This window comes from Peromyscus leucopus, chromosome 1, assembly GCF_004664715.2.
Source record: "Peromyscus leucopus breed LL Stock chromosome 1, UCI_PerLeu_2.1, whole genome shotgun sequence".
NCBI classification, from domain to species: Eukaryota; Metazoa; Chordata; class Mammalia; order Rodentia; family Cricetidae; genus Peromyscus; species Peromyscus leucopus.
The window spans coordinates 157,159,063-157,172,909 of record NC_051063.1 but is presented as its reverse complement, the minus strand read 5'-3'; the positions used below and the strand labels follow the sequence as shown (position 1 = coordinate 157,172,909).

The following is a 13,847-nucleotide window of genomic DNA, read 5'->3' as shown; positions in this document are numbered from 1 at the left end:
CACAAGGCCAGGTGAGTAACACAAAAGACGGGCATCTGGAACTGACCCTGTGGCTCCAACACATGCACAGCTGATAGTCATAGCCAATGTCCCCGAAGACTGTGTAGACCCTGCCCACACCTTCCTCCTGCTCAGGGCTTCAGCAGAGCTCAGCATAGAGAGGTGGTGGCATTTTGGCTAGCTGACGGCAGGACTCCGCTGTCATTCCTCTGCAAAGTTGGGGATGTGGATGTTTCTATGCCTCTCACTTACTGCCCCAGACACCAGAACTCTTGGTGACCTCGTCCGTGAAACCATCACAAAGTGTCAGGAGGAATCATGTCTGCCCCACAGCCTGCCCGCAGGGTGTGTATATGACCAGACTGAAAATCCATCCAGCACGCCCAGGCTGGGCCCCATCTGGAAACACAACGCCAGGACTCTTTCAAGTTGCCAGGACCCCATGGCTGGCGCCAGGGACGAGAACATGAGATTCCCATTAGCTCAGCCTAATGACCTGTGCCTTGATCCCTGGAAAGAGAAGCAGGGAGTCCAGCAAGACAACGGAGAGACCTCAACTGAAGCAGGAAGCATGTGCTTGCAGCTAGGGTTTGTCAGGGGCCCCCACCTGACAAACCCTCTCAGAAGAGACACCCCAGCAAGGACAAATATGCCAAGCAAACAGCACTGGGCTCTCGGCATCTGCTGAGGACAGGGCGTGCGCCTGTGCGCAAAGGCCAGAGGTCAACCTCAGGTGTCGTTTAGTTTCTGTTTGTTTGTTTGAGATAGGGACCTGGGCTTGCGGATTAGGCCGGGCTGGCTGGCCGGCTGTCCTAGGGGACCTCCTGCTCCAGCCTCCGCAGCACTGGGCTTACAAGCACAGGCCCCCACTTGCTGTTTTTTATGAGTGCTGGGGATCAAACTCGGGTCCTCAAGCTTGTGTGGCAAACTAATGCTTCACTAATGCTCTACACCCCAGCCTCAAGGCGGGCTTTTTAAAGCTTCCACATGAGAAAGAACTTGCCCTCGCTGCCTTTTTGGGTGCCCAGGTCAGGGGCTATAGCTCGCAATAACTTCTCATGTATTTCTGAATGCCTAGAGACTGTCTCCAAAGAGCTTAACATGAGCAGTGACAAGGAAGTGGGTACATTAATGACCTGGTTTGATGTATGCACATTCTGAACACACACTGAAACCTCAACTGTCTCTCATAAATATGTACAATTACTTTATGTTAATCAAAATTTACAGATAAAATGCTTAAAGAGATGGAAATGCTAGCAGCTCTGATTTAATCATCACACAGGGTGTGCATGCATGAATTATCATGTAGTAGCTCATACATATGTATAATGAAAATAATCACAATGCTGCCTCCTCACTGCCCTTCAGGGACCAGCCTGTGTTGCTCTGCCTGTCCCTTCAGGCCTCGTGGATAGGTACAGGGCTCTGGAAAGACTTCTTGGCTCCAAAGGCTCTTGCTCCTTCTAGTTCTTTCCCCCAATCCTGCTGACCCTGGGTCCCAAAGCCATGGCTTATCTTCTAAGAGCCTGATGCAACCAACAGCACCTGTTGGATGGGCTTCAGCCGGCCAGGAACTAGCCTCGGGGCCAGACATCCTAAGATGTTGCAGTTGGGAACCCAGCAAGTAAATACACACTTGCCACCTGCCCTCAACTGCACTTACTGAGGCTGTCTTTACTTTGACGCCCAATGTGCCTGGAATTTTGGGGACCCAGTGACTCCAAGTTCCTTGCTTTCTCTCCATGGCAGCCATGGTGAGCCACTTTATTCCTGGGAGAGGGTGCCTCCTAGGGGGAAAAGCCTCCCCACCCATCTTGTTCCTCGGTACCTGTTTCCTTATCACTCACCAGGCTGTACGCGGGGCAGAGCTATGGAAATACACTAGCTCCAGGCTGGGCAGGCAGGCAGAGCCAACAGAGACAAGGTGGAAGTGGGCCTGGGTCTGAGACACTGGCTTCTCTAGACAGTCTGATCTAATGTCTCCATCTCATGGAGTACCTAGTACCTGCTCGGAGAACCCAGAGGGTCGGGGTGAAGACGAAGGAAAGACCCGGAACTTGGCCATGCCCATGGCTCTATTCTGAGACAACTGGGTCTTAAGCCTTCCTATGTAGACATACGCATCATTTATGGTAGATGACCTAGCCACTGCTGACTGGACCAGGCTCTGTCTGAGGTATAGCTAGACCTGGTACACTGTAGGGAATAGGTTCTACCTGAGCCGCTCAGGGCTAAGCATTCCTTGTGATGGATGGTGGCTACCTGGTCCCATCAATCCCTCCCCCTAGGCAGCACAAATGCCAGGAACATGGACTACTGTAAGAGTCTGTCTAGGAGACATCCCATCATGTCCTCCATTACTGCTCCCAACTCACCACCCCACAGAGCTTCTAAATCACTAATTCTCTCTTCAGCCATATTAATCTGATCAACCTGGACACTGAATTGCTTTGCTTGCTTGCTTCCTTTTTCTCTCTGGGGCTGAGCCTTTCTTACCAAAATGGGTGTTAACTTGGACAGATCAGGGAAGCAGAGTGAGTCTGCCAATGGCTACATGTCTACATCCCAATAAAGTTGTGAAAGCAACCACCATGGGGTAAGTCCTTGGAAGAATGGATTAGCATCAGCTCTGAATCAAACTTGGACCAGTGCCCCATGATCACCTGACCTCAACGAGCCCTCCTTCTGGCCAGGAGAATGTACACTGAGTCAACTTCAATAACTAAAATTTTAACTTCTAGAATGTTCTTTGTTTTCTTCCCCTGATAATCTCTTATGTAGCTTTGTTGCTTTTGATTCTTAAAAAAAATCTCTTTAGTCATATCAAACATGCTAACTTCATTATTATTTGGATAATTTATTATTTCAAGGTATTGAGAGAAAAATTTTTTATCTGTCTGTCTGTCTGCTGTTGCTGCTAGTTTTGTTTTGAGACAGGGTTTCAAGTAGCCCAGGCTGGCCTTAAACTCACTATGTAGCTGAGGATGACTTTGAACTCATGATCTTCCTGTCTCTACCTCTCAAGTTCTGAGATTACAGTTGTGTCCCCCCATACCTGGCTCTCTTAACATATTTTGTTGTTTTGTATTTGTGTAGTGTGTGTATGTGTGTGTGTGTGTGCGCGCGCGCACACTCTGTGTATGAGTACAGGTGTACACATGCCATGGTATATGTGTGGAGTTTACAGGTCAACCTCCAGTGTCAATTCTCAACTTCCATCTTGTCTCTGACAGGGTCTCTTGCTTGCCACTGCATATGGCAATCTAGCAGGCTCACGAGCTCAGGGATTCTCCCAGCTCAACACAGGGGTAGTCCCAAGATTACCGGCATATGCTATTGTGCTTGGCTTTTTGTGGGTTCTGGTAAGTCAAACTCAGGTCCTCCCACTGGCACAGCAGGCACTTCTGTGAAATTTCCACTGAGCAATCTCCACAGCCCTCTCCTATGGGGGCTTTTGAACCTGCGGATTCTCGCTGCTGGTGGAGTTTCCCCTGTGGGGTTTAACTTCTTTGTTATTAGTTAGCTCACTACCACTCTATTCTGTTTCTCACCTGTGTATCTCTCTAAGCACAGAGGATTTTATCCGGAGGAAAAGGCTAGCTTGCACTTCTGCTCTGTGCGGATAGCTAGCCCTTTCCTTTGCAGACCCCAGAGAGCTGACGGCTTCACTGGGCCAGTGACAGCTCCTTCTGACTCTGAAAAATTTTCATGCTCAGAAGAATTAGAAATCTGTTTTGTGATGTTCAATCACACTGTGAACCCAGAGTCTGAATTTGTGTTAATTAAATAAAATCAACCTTGGGTCAGGAGGCAGAGCCAGCAACTAGTTGACATAAAGTAACCATAGAGAGTCAGAGGGAGTCTGGAAGATGGCTAGAGATGCCCAGGAAGTAGTAGGGAGGGACTTGGAGTGTGGCTGTCTTTTTTTAGTTTGGCAGAGCAGGACGCTCTCTTTCTGCGATGGCTTCAAAGGGGGAAGTCAGTTACTCCTCGACCTCTCCGAGCTAACAGGTTTTCACCCCAGCCTCTGACTCCCGAGGTAAATAGAACAACCGAGATTCAGTTAAAAACTGTATTTGGTGGCGGCAGCAGGAGACAGGTGCAGCTGGATGTGTAAGTCTCGGGCTGCTGCCTGAGATGTGGGCTAGTCACTGCGGAGCCAGAGCCACTGGATGAAGCAGCAGGAGCTTCAGGGGTGCCTGTGAGAACAACAGGAACCCCGGCTATTCGGTCGCTCTCTGCTGCCTGTCGAGGATGAGCTCATCTTTCTTTCTCACCGGTGTGTATCATGGCTAGTGTAGAACCCTGCATACAGCAGGCTCTCACACATTTGCTTAACTGAATTACAAATGCTGATTTCTGGGCTGGCAAGAGGGCTCAATGGTTAAGAGCAGGTACTGCTCTTTAAGAGGACCCCAGTTTGGTTCCTACCCGCCACAACCGGCAGATCACAACTGCCTGTAATTCCAACTCCAGGGAGATCCATGCCTCTGGTTTCCAACAGCATCTGAACTCATGTTCACATACCCACACATAAATAGGCATGAATAAAACCAGCAAAAAGGATTTTTTCCCTGAGATAAGGTTTCTCTGTGTGTATCCCTGGCTGTCCTGGAACTCGCTCTGTAGACCAGGCTGGCCTTGAAGTCATAGAGATCTGCCTGCCTCTGTCTCCCCAGTGCTGGGATTAAAGGCATACAGCATGAATATGTTTTAAAGAACACTGATTTCTGGGAGTTCAGCCACCATAGTCAGTCAAGGGGCCTCTGGCTTCTGTAGCCCGCCCATCACCCAGGCCTGACACCCTAGGCTTACAGGCAGGTGCACTCACTGGAGATGGAGGTGTAGACAGCGAAGGCCCTGAGGCTGGTCATCTCCTTCCTGCGGGTCTTCTCCACCCTTGAGCAGAAGATGTTCTCCCACGCATACAGCTTGAGCAGCTTGATGCCCCGGAGCATCTCATTGGTCTGCTTCAGCCTCTCATTAGAATATTCCTGGGGGCAGGAGCGGTGGTGGTGGTGGTGGTGTCTTAGAGCAGAGAGGCCCGTGGCCTTGGCTCAGCCCAGGAGAAGGCACCAAATCCATATCCTTGCCCTCTGCCCGGCTCTTGCCCTACAAATATGTTCCTGGCCAGTTAAGCACATTTCATAGAAACTGAGGCCTGGACTGTGAGTGTAGGGAGGAGGCTACAAAGATGGGGGCCAGGGAGGTAGACATGGGGAAAGGCAGAGATTTAACATGCACATCCTGGGACACTCACCAAGGTGCTCCGCTGTGCCTGCGAGAGCTTGGTGGCCACAAAGTACTGCACAGGGGCCAGCAGGATGATGACAGCCGCGCCAATCAAGGCACTGACCCCCAGGATGTAGTAGAGAAGGATCACGCCCACGATGATCTGCAGAAGGTGACGGAGATGGACTCTTTGCTCCAGGGCTGCCTCGCCAGAGGGCACTGGCACCATCCCCACCATCAATTCCTTAGAGTGGGAAGTTTTCAAATGCCTTGGGGATGGAGCAGGGCGCAGGACTAGGCAGGGGAAAGCAACATTCTGGGTACACACAGAGTTGAGACTCTGCGCTGGTACCCAAGGGCATTTACCAGAAAGCTGGCTGAAGGACCCATTTCCTCTCTAAGTCTGCTTTCCCAGGGAGCGCCTGAGAATTGAGACGAGACAACACCATTTATTCTATTTGCTGAGACTCATGTCTCTCTCAAAATAAGCTACCCGTGAGCAAAGGGGCAACACTGTGCATCCATGCCAGGCAGAACTGCACGGGCGCTGAGAATGGGCTGTGTGTTAATGGTCCTGGTGGATTGCCTTTTATTTTGTTTTTTTTTTAACCGAAAGTTGGAGTCTCCTATATCCCAGACTGGCCTTGAACAGGGAGTGTAGCTGGAGATGGCCTTGGAGGTCTGATCCTCCTGCCTCCACCTACCTGAGGACTAGGATCACAGTATGCTAGACAAGCACTCCACCAGCTGAAGTACATCGCCACCCACCACCGACCCCTTTTCTGCCACTGGGGATTGAACTCGGGGCCTCTCACACACCAGGCAAGTGCTCCATCACTGAGCTATCCAGGCATGTTCTCCTGTACCCTTCCACGCGACCCATTACAAAGAAAAACATTTTGAGACAGGGTCTCACAAGTTATCTGTGTAGGGATCAGGTGCGGAACCACTCTTTAACCCAGGCTAGCCTTTCACCTGTAATCCTCTTGACCCAGTCTCCCAAGCAGCTGGGACCACAGGTCTCGTTTCTGTTGTTCTGAAACAGGCGTGTGGCACAGCCTGGGCTTACCTGGGACTTGAGAGTCCCTGCTCAGTTCCTCGAGTGCTGGGATCACAGGTGTGAGCCACCACACCTGAGTCTGCTGCCTTTCCATTTTTATTGAGCCTGACAGGCTTCCTTTGAAGTAAGAACTCAGTGTGTTTCTAGCTTTATGTAAATGGATGCCTCCTTATGACTATTCATGAGAAATGTAAATCTCTTGCCAGTCATCTCCCTCCCCCCCCCCCCCAAATATCAGCCTTCCGGGCTGTAGTCAAAGACAAGCACCTTTAACTGCATGGCTCACTCTAGAAGAACAGACAGTGCTGGCCTCCTTAGTTGGAGGACGAGAGAAAAGAAAAGTCCTCCTGGCTTGGTCGTGCTGTCTGCCAGCCCTGTGCCAATCTGGCATGAGGCTCCCGGCCTCAGTTCTAGGGTGGAGTAGGTGGGGGAGGGGGTGGGGGGGGCACTACACTTTCTGTCAATCACAGACAGCCTCCTTCGTTAGCAGGTAACAGGCTGTGAAATGACCCCACCACTGCCCCTTCCCTGTGCTTAACTGACTAAGAGCAGTGGGCAGAGGGCCGTGTTAGGAGATGAACCGCCCACTCGATAGCTCCACTGACTACTTTCCTGGGAATCCTGCCTGGCACACCCCTTCACTCTTACATGAGCCGTGCTGGCATGGAGGCAGTCAGGGTGTCTGTCCTTCAGCCACGGGGACTGTGCCAGACTCTGAGAAAACTCCCGGGGTACCCAGGATTCTTTGTTTAGGGGCCCCCAGATACATCTCCACCAACACCAGGGTCTCACTCTGCAGCTCAGCTGGCCTGAAACTTGAGGCAATCCTCCTGCTTCAGACTCTCAAATGCCAGGATTGAAAATATACACTAGCACTGTCCACCAAAATGTCATTTTTAAAAAAATGTGTTTGATTTTAAAACAGATTACAACCCCCGAAGAGGAGTGAATTTCAGTATCATAGAAGGCCTAAGTGCACTGGGTCACCAGGCTGGTACTGGGTCACCAGGCCGGCCCCAGAACCCCAACCCGGTGGGCTTTCCTGCCATGAGGTTAAGATTGTGTCATTTGTGTGTGGGGTGGGGTGGGGGTGGCCAGGAACTAACCCAGAGCTCATGCATGCTAAGCAAATATCCCACCACTGAGTCACATTCCAGCCCTCGTTTCTTGGGTGCTGGTCAGTTTTGTAAGCATGAAGGCACAGTCTCTGATGAATTAAAACTGACCATCAGTTGGGGCTGGTGCTGTGTACTGGTACTCTCAGGTACTAGGAGGCTGAGTCAGGAAATGACAGGAACTCAGGACCTTGGGGCTAGTCTGGGCAACAAAACAAGACCCCAATTCAAATAACTTCAACAGAATGGCCTTGAACTTGCTCTATAGTTGAGGAGGGCCCTGAGGATCTGATCCTTCTGCCTCCACCAGAATCCTGGATTTATCTGGTACCGGTGATTGAATCCAGGTACTAAGTAATCATGCTACCAAATGAGCGACATTCCAAATCCCTACAATACAGCTTTTAGTATTTACAAAACTGCTCCTTGTATGAATATCCTGTGGGTCCTTTAAAGTTGGCTGCACTTTCAATGTCCTAATGATACTACCTTCTATGATCACTGAGAGCTGTCCAGATGGCCTGCAGTGCATGGGGCCCTGGGGAAACCAGCAGTACACCTCATGGACAGACCCCGGGGGATAGAAGAACGGACACAGAATAGACATAAGCAGCTTCTGGTTTGTGTCCTACTGCCTCCCAGATTCCCCTCACCCGATACCTATACCCCCAACACAAGCGCTCCCCCAGCACCATCTGATACCTGTACTGGCATAGCCCAGAGGTTTGGGCATAAGAAGAAAAACCACATGAGCTGGTTTGTGTCGATGGCCACCAGGTTGCAGATCTGCCCAGCAGTCATTTCCCCCATTGACAGGTTGGAGGTGGACAGATGCATGATTTTATTATAAATCTTGGTCTAGAAATAAGAGCAGAGAGCTTCACATTTGTCCTCACTACCATCTCCATCACCACCCCAGACCTGGGAGGGGCCAGAGGCCTCTCTGACATCCCTACAGAGCCCTGGCACAGTTCTGCCACAACTTGGCAATGATCAATACCATAGATCAAGTAAGTCGAGAGGCAGGAATCCAAGGCCAAAGCAGCTACTTCCCCAGCAAGCGTGACCTCCCTTGAGGGACAAGACATAATTAGCTCCTAAATCTTAAAAGCAGGTCTTCGTATCTATTTGCGTTCTTGATTTACTGCAGACCAGTGCAGAACACATTTAAGGGACATAAAAATGATGAAGTGAGGATCAGTCCATTTTAGTTGGGTCACCTCACCCCGGGGCCAAGTCATGCCATCCCAGAGCCTTGGAACAAAGCAAGGGGTCAGCATCAGCAGACCCGGGTCAGTCAGCTCGCACCATCCCTCAAAACCCAGCTACCCTGAAAACTCCCATAGGGCACCATGGAGGGTAATGGCTGCCTCTGGGCTCAGACCCGAAAGCTCTATGTGCTGGTTGTCAGCACCGTACACAAAGATTGGATTTTTCAAGCTACATGCTCTGGAACAAGGAAGAATACTGTCCTGTCTTCAATGTCCGCAGGGTGTCTGCTCGTGGACACAATCGCACCACACTTCTGTGGCAAAGCCTTTAATCATCTTTGTGTTGAGCTCAGCTTGCCTGTGTTTGTGGGTCGGGTTTTCTGAGAGCATTGACTCTCTTCTGTGTCTTTCTGGGGTTTATATACAGCAGGGGGGAAGGCTGGAAATAATGGCAATGATATTTTTGGACAAATTCATGCACTTTGCATGTACTTCCTGGCTATGTGAAATTAAGCTTTAAAGGCTAACCGGCAACTTTCAATGAAGCACGGGCATGAGTAATCTGTTAAATAAAGCACTGACTCAAATCACAACCAACTGTGCGTGCGTGCGTGCGTGCGTGCGTGTGTGTGTGTGTGTGTGTGTGTGTGTGTGTGTGTGTTGTGTGTGTGTAATTTAGGGATTTTGTTTTGCTTGGTAACTTACATACAGGCTCTTATCTACGCCGGCACATTTTCTGTAGGTAACTTTCTGGAAATCTCTTAAAGGAAAGAGGTCTTTTATTTCTACTTTGTTTTCCATAACGAATGCTATCATTTCCTTTTTGTGGTACATGATTTAATCTCTCTTATTAATGTAAAAGATTCAGTTAGATTAAAAAAATTACAGGCTGGTATATTAAAAACCCATTTGGGGGCTCTTGTAGCATAATTGGAAAATACTGGGCTGCTGTGTGATTTATGACGTACAGACAGAAAACAGACCTGATGACAAGGCTATCCAACCACAAAATTGGCTGTGGTGGTGCACGCTGGCCTGTTATTGGAGGGACTGGAGCCACAGTTTGGTCCTTCTTAGCTCCGAGCCCCCCATGAACCTGAGAGGGTCTCGGTGCATAATGGCTGTGTCCGCCTCTTACACCTGCTGATATTCTCGGGCACACGCTGTTTTCTCCACGGAAAGTCACTGAAGCTGGACAGCGTCATTTGTACATCTGCATCGTTAATACAGACTGTCACGATGTCTCGAGCTTTGTCTGTTGCCTCGGTTTAAGCTGTCCTTTCCTCTCCTGTTCAGCCCCTTTCAGGCCTTGCTTCTGAATGGCTCTCACGGGATCGGCCCGTGTTCCCGAAAATGATCCCAACATCTAATCTTTCTAGAGAATACTTTTGATGGATGAGGCAGCTTTGGGATTTTGTACAACTTTGTGAAAATCAGCAGGGATGGCAGAACTGGCTACTTGGCCTCACTCTCCTCTGCACAAAGAGAATTTCAAGCCAGGGACACGTGGTCTCTGCTGAGTGTACAGGGCTGCACTGCTCTGGATGGGCGTGAAGCACTGACAGGCGTTTGTCCTACGCGACCTGTTCTCCTCCAGGGTTGTCCATGCAAGCACCGAGTTCAAGTCCTGCTGGAAGCCCCGGGGCTTGGGATGGCTCTCATCACCATCCTCCTCCACCGCGCTGAGTCCTTTCTGGCTTTGACCATCCCGCCAATCAATTCTAAAAGGACCGAGAGCTTAGGCCTACATGTCATGATTCTCTCCTTGGAGACCCTACATTTGAGAGTTCAGATGGACCTTAGGTGTGTTGCTGATATGTTATGATATGTTTGCCTATCTCAAGCATGCTATCTGCTAGACCTCCAGAATTAGAGAAGGATTCTGAGGCCCTGGTCTGTATCTAGCAGGAGAGAATGTGTGATGGACTGGTGATACCTGCCACTTTCCAGGGTAGAGAAGAACCAAGGACCGGGCAGCTGACATCTTGTATCAGTCTAGTCCAAGGCAGAACTGGAGCTACCACGGCTTCCAAGTCTCCATCCCAGCCCCAAGGTACTTAGCACTTCCCGCTCCACAGCCAACTAACCATTGTTCTAACCAAGGGAAGAGCATAAAGAATAAACTCGCAGCAGAATTATTCTCATCTACAAGAATGAGTAAAGCAGGCCTGCCGCGAAAGTGACAAACAGGTGTGAGCCCGGTACCTGGATCGCTCCTCTCAGGTTAATCCCCGTCTCGATGGCGACATAGTAGGAGGCTTGCAGGAACGTCCTCTGCAGCAGGAGGGCGAGGAACAGAAGCACGGCCAGGACGTAGGCATTGCCAAGGAACTCCTGGGACGAGACGAAGTAAACGCCGAGAAACTGTGTCTGTGGGCGAGAGAAGGCCAGGGGTGGCTGCTGCTGCCAGGAAAGCGGCACCGTCGGCACAGGCCATGCTGTTACGGTTGGATTACGGGGAAGCTCTGTGTTTGCAAAGCCCGTACGAGTCTTTGTAAAGAGCACTCAGGGTGAGGAGCTGGGCGGTTGGCTCAGCTGGTAGAGTACTTGCTGTGCCGGCCTGAGGATCGGAGTCCAGTCCTGGGCACCCGCATAAAAAAGCCGGGCATAGCGGTGTGCAATCCCAGCACTGGGAAGACAGGGAGGAAGGGTCCCAAGGGCTAGCTGGCCAGCCAGGAGTGAATCAGTGAGCGCTGGGTTTAGTATGAGATCCTCTCTCAGAAAATAAGAGAACTGATGGGTGGCTCAGTGGATAAGGAAAGGCGCTTGCTGTGCAGGCCTGGTGACTTGAGTTTGATCCCTGGAACCCACATAAAGGAGGAAGGGGAAAACCAACTCCAGAAAGCTGTCCTCTGACCTCCACATGTGTCCTGTGGCACACTCACCCACACATACAGCAACACACACACACAACACACACACACACACTAATAATAATAAGTAAAGTATTTTAAAATTTAAAAAATAAAGTAGGAAGCAATTGGGAGGACATCTGACATTGCCCTTTGACCCCGTACGCGTGCATACACCGTGTACACACACACACACACACACCTAGACCAGTAAAACCAGCCAAATCTTCTGCAGCAAAGGCTCCCTCTACCTCTATCATCTTCCCGGGGGCACAGAATGAGGCTCAGTTCTAACTCAGGCTTAACGTCTCTCAGCACTTCTACCTTCATGCCCCTGGAGTTTACTCTGAACGGAACGAGAACAAATAGAGTAGATCATGGCGGAGCCCAACAGAACAGCTACAGCACATGGCACGACGCGTTCTCTGCCTCAGAAATGGAATCAGCAATCTGCCAAGCAAGAGGCGTGACTTCTGGGCCAGGGTGTGTGTGTGTGTGTGTGTGTGTGTGTGTGTGTGTGTGTATGCGCGCGCGCGTGCGTGTGGCTGGTGCTGACTATTCCCGGGGGATGATGGGAACGAAGCTCTGACAGCAGCTGAGAAGAACGCACGGAAGCCCCAGTTCCTCAGACTCCCAGGACCTCCTTTCAAGATTAAGTCACCCTCTCTGAACTCCGAGCAGGACCCAGATAATAATCAGGGAAAAACACTCAGCCTTTGTGCTAAAGATACCAGGGAACACCAGCATGCCTGTTTCCAAATCCAGCACCACTGGCTCCCAGGAAATCTTTGAACTTGGTGAGCCATCACCCTCCAGCACAGCCACGTCCATCTTCCCATGAAGACAAAACTCTCACCTTTCTGACACTGTGCCCTGACTGTGGACATCTGGAAGGATGTGGGAGGTGCTGCAGGGCAGACAGAGATGGGAACAAAATGAAGACAAACTCAAGATCACGGCCTTGGCAGTGATCAGGCCAACAAGAGAAGAGCTCTCTCAGCGAGTCTTTCCCGAGAATCAAGAGTTCCTGAATCTTGGCTTAGGCGCCAAGATGGCGGACGACCTTACTGTATGTATATAGAGTATCTGTGGTGACTTTTCTACCACCTTTGAAGCTCATGGAACTGCCTGGTCCTGCCCACGGCCACCTCTCTGTAGCTCCACAGGACAGGCGCTGGCACAAACAAGAGGTGTTCTAGGGAAGGCCTTGCTGAGACCCAGGGCTCCTGAGTCTCAGCGCCACTAGAGAAACCACTGGAGGGAAGGGTGGAAGGGGTGGTGGTGGCTAGAGGCAGCAGCAGCAGTCTTATGGGTTGGAAGGGTGAGAGATAAGACATCAGAAAGCACAGCGCTCCATTCTGCCACTCAGTGAGCAAGGCGCCATCTGGGGCCCCGCTTCACACAGTGGAAAGAGTTTCACCATGGCGAAGCGGCCAGGACAAGGCTATGTGCTAGTGAGAGACAACATGTGAAGATGGACCTGGGTGGTGCTAACACGCTCCCCCAGACCCACTGCCCAGATCTCATCTGGCCGTCTGACTTGGAGTCACACTCTGACGGTTTACGGTCACAGACAGACTTGCAGCTTGCAGCAGATGGAAATATGCCCCTTTGGCCGGCTCGGGTCAAAAGATGTAGGCACAGTGAACTGTTTGCAGTTTACTGTTAAACCCAGCATCCTCTCAGAGGCCCAGCTCTGGAGAACAGAAACCATTAGTTTAATCCAAGCACACTGCCAGTATCATCCTTACTAGTGCAACTAAGTAATGCCTGTGCACACACCAGTATTTATTTCTGAATCACACCATGGGTAGGCTGCCAAAGCTGTGCAGTGCTCAGCCACAGGGACTGTTAGGGACACTGAGATACTCATGGGAACATTATGCAGCCAAGATCCCAGGTCACCATGATGGAGAGCCACGACCTGCTACGTCACAACCACCAGAATAGACTTGGGCTATCGCAAGGCAGGAAAGCCAACTGAGCAGGCAGGGTGGCCAGACAGGGGGCGTTTCCTGTCAAATGCACTCGCCAACACCTGTACATTTTTAAACACAGCAGCAGGTTCCTTTTTTGTAGCTCAGCCCTCCATCCCCCCAGACACACACACACTAGGACCAAAGATCACATTGCTGTAGATAAAGAAATGTGTGCCCTGTTAAAAACGAGAATATTGTTGTTAGGTATGTCACTGGGTTGTGGTTAGACATCTTTTTAAGGCAGCTTCAAAGGGATGGAGCCAGAACACGTAGGTTCTTGTGCAAAAGTGGGTACCAAGGCCTGTGGTGCCCTCTGTAGTATGGAGTGCAGCACCCCGGTGGGGGGGGGGTTCAGAAGTTCAGGGTCATCCTTTGCTACGTAGTGAATTTGGGTC

General features: G+C 50.6%; 1 protein-coding gene across 2 annotated transcripts in view; it reads right to left on the bottom strand.

The window, feature by feature from the left end:
* Window positions 1-13,847, bottom strand: part of Abcc8 (ATP binding cassette subfamily C member 8) — a 73,305-nt gene that overhangs the window by 40,136 nt on the left and 19,322 nt on the right. For both annotated transcript variants that reach the window (XM_028880195.1, XM_028880194.2), the window contains exons 7-10: window positions 10,827-10,991; window positions 8,113-8,268; window positions 5,264-5,398; window positions 4,835-4,997 (exon numbers count right to left, since the gene is read on the bottom strand). In XM_028880195.1, coding sequence (XP_028736028.1) covers window positions 4,835-4,997; window positions 5,264-5,398; window positions 8,113-8,268; window positions 10,827-10,991 — 619 coding nt within the window. The remainder of the gene's footprint in view (window positions 1-4,834; window positions 4,998-5,263; window positions 5,399-8,112; window positions 8,269-10,826; window positions 10,992-13,847) is intronic.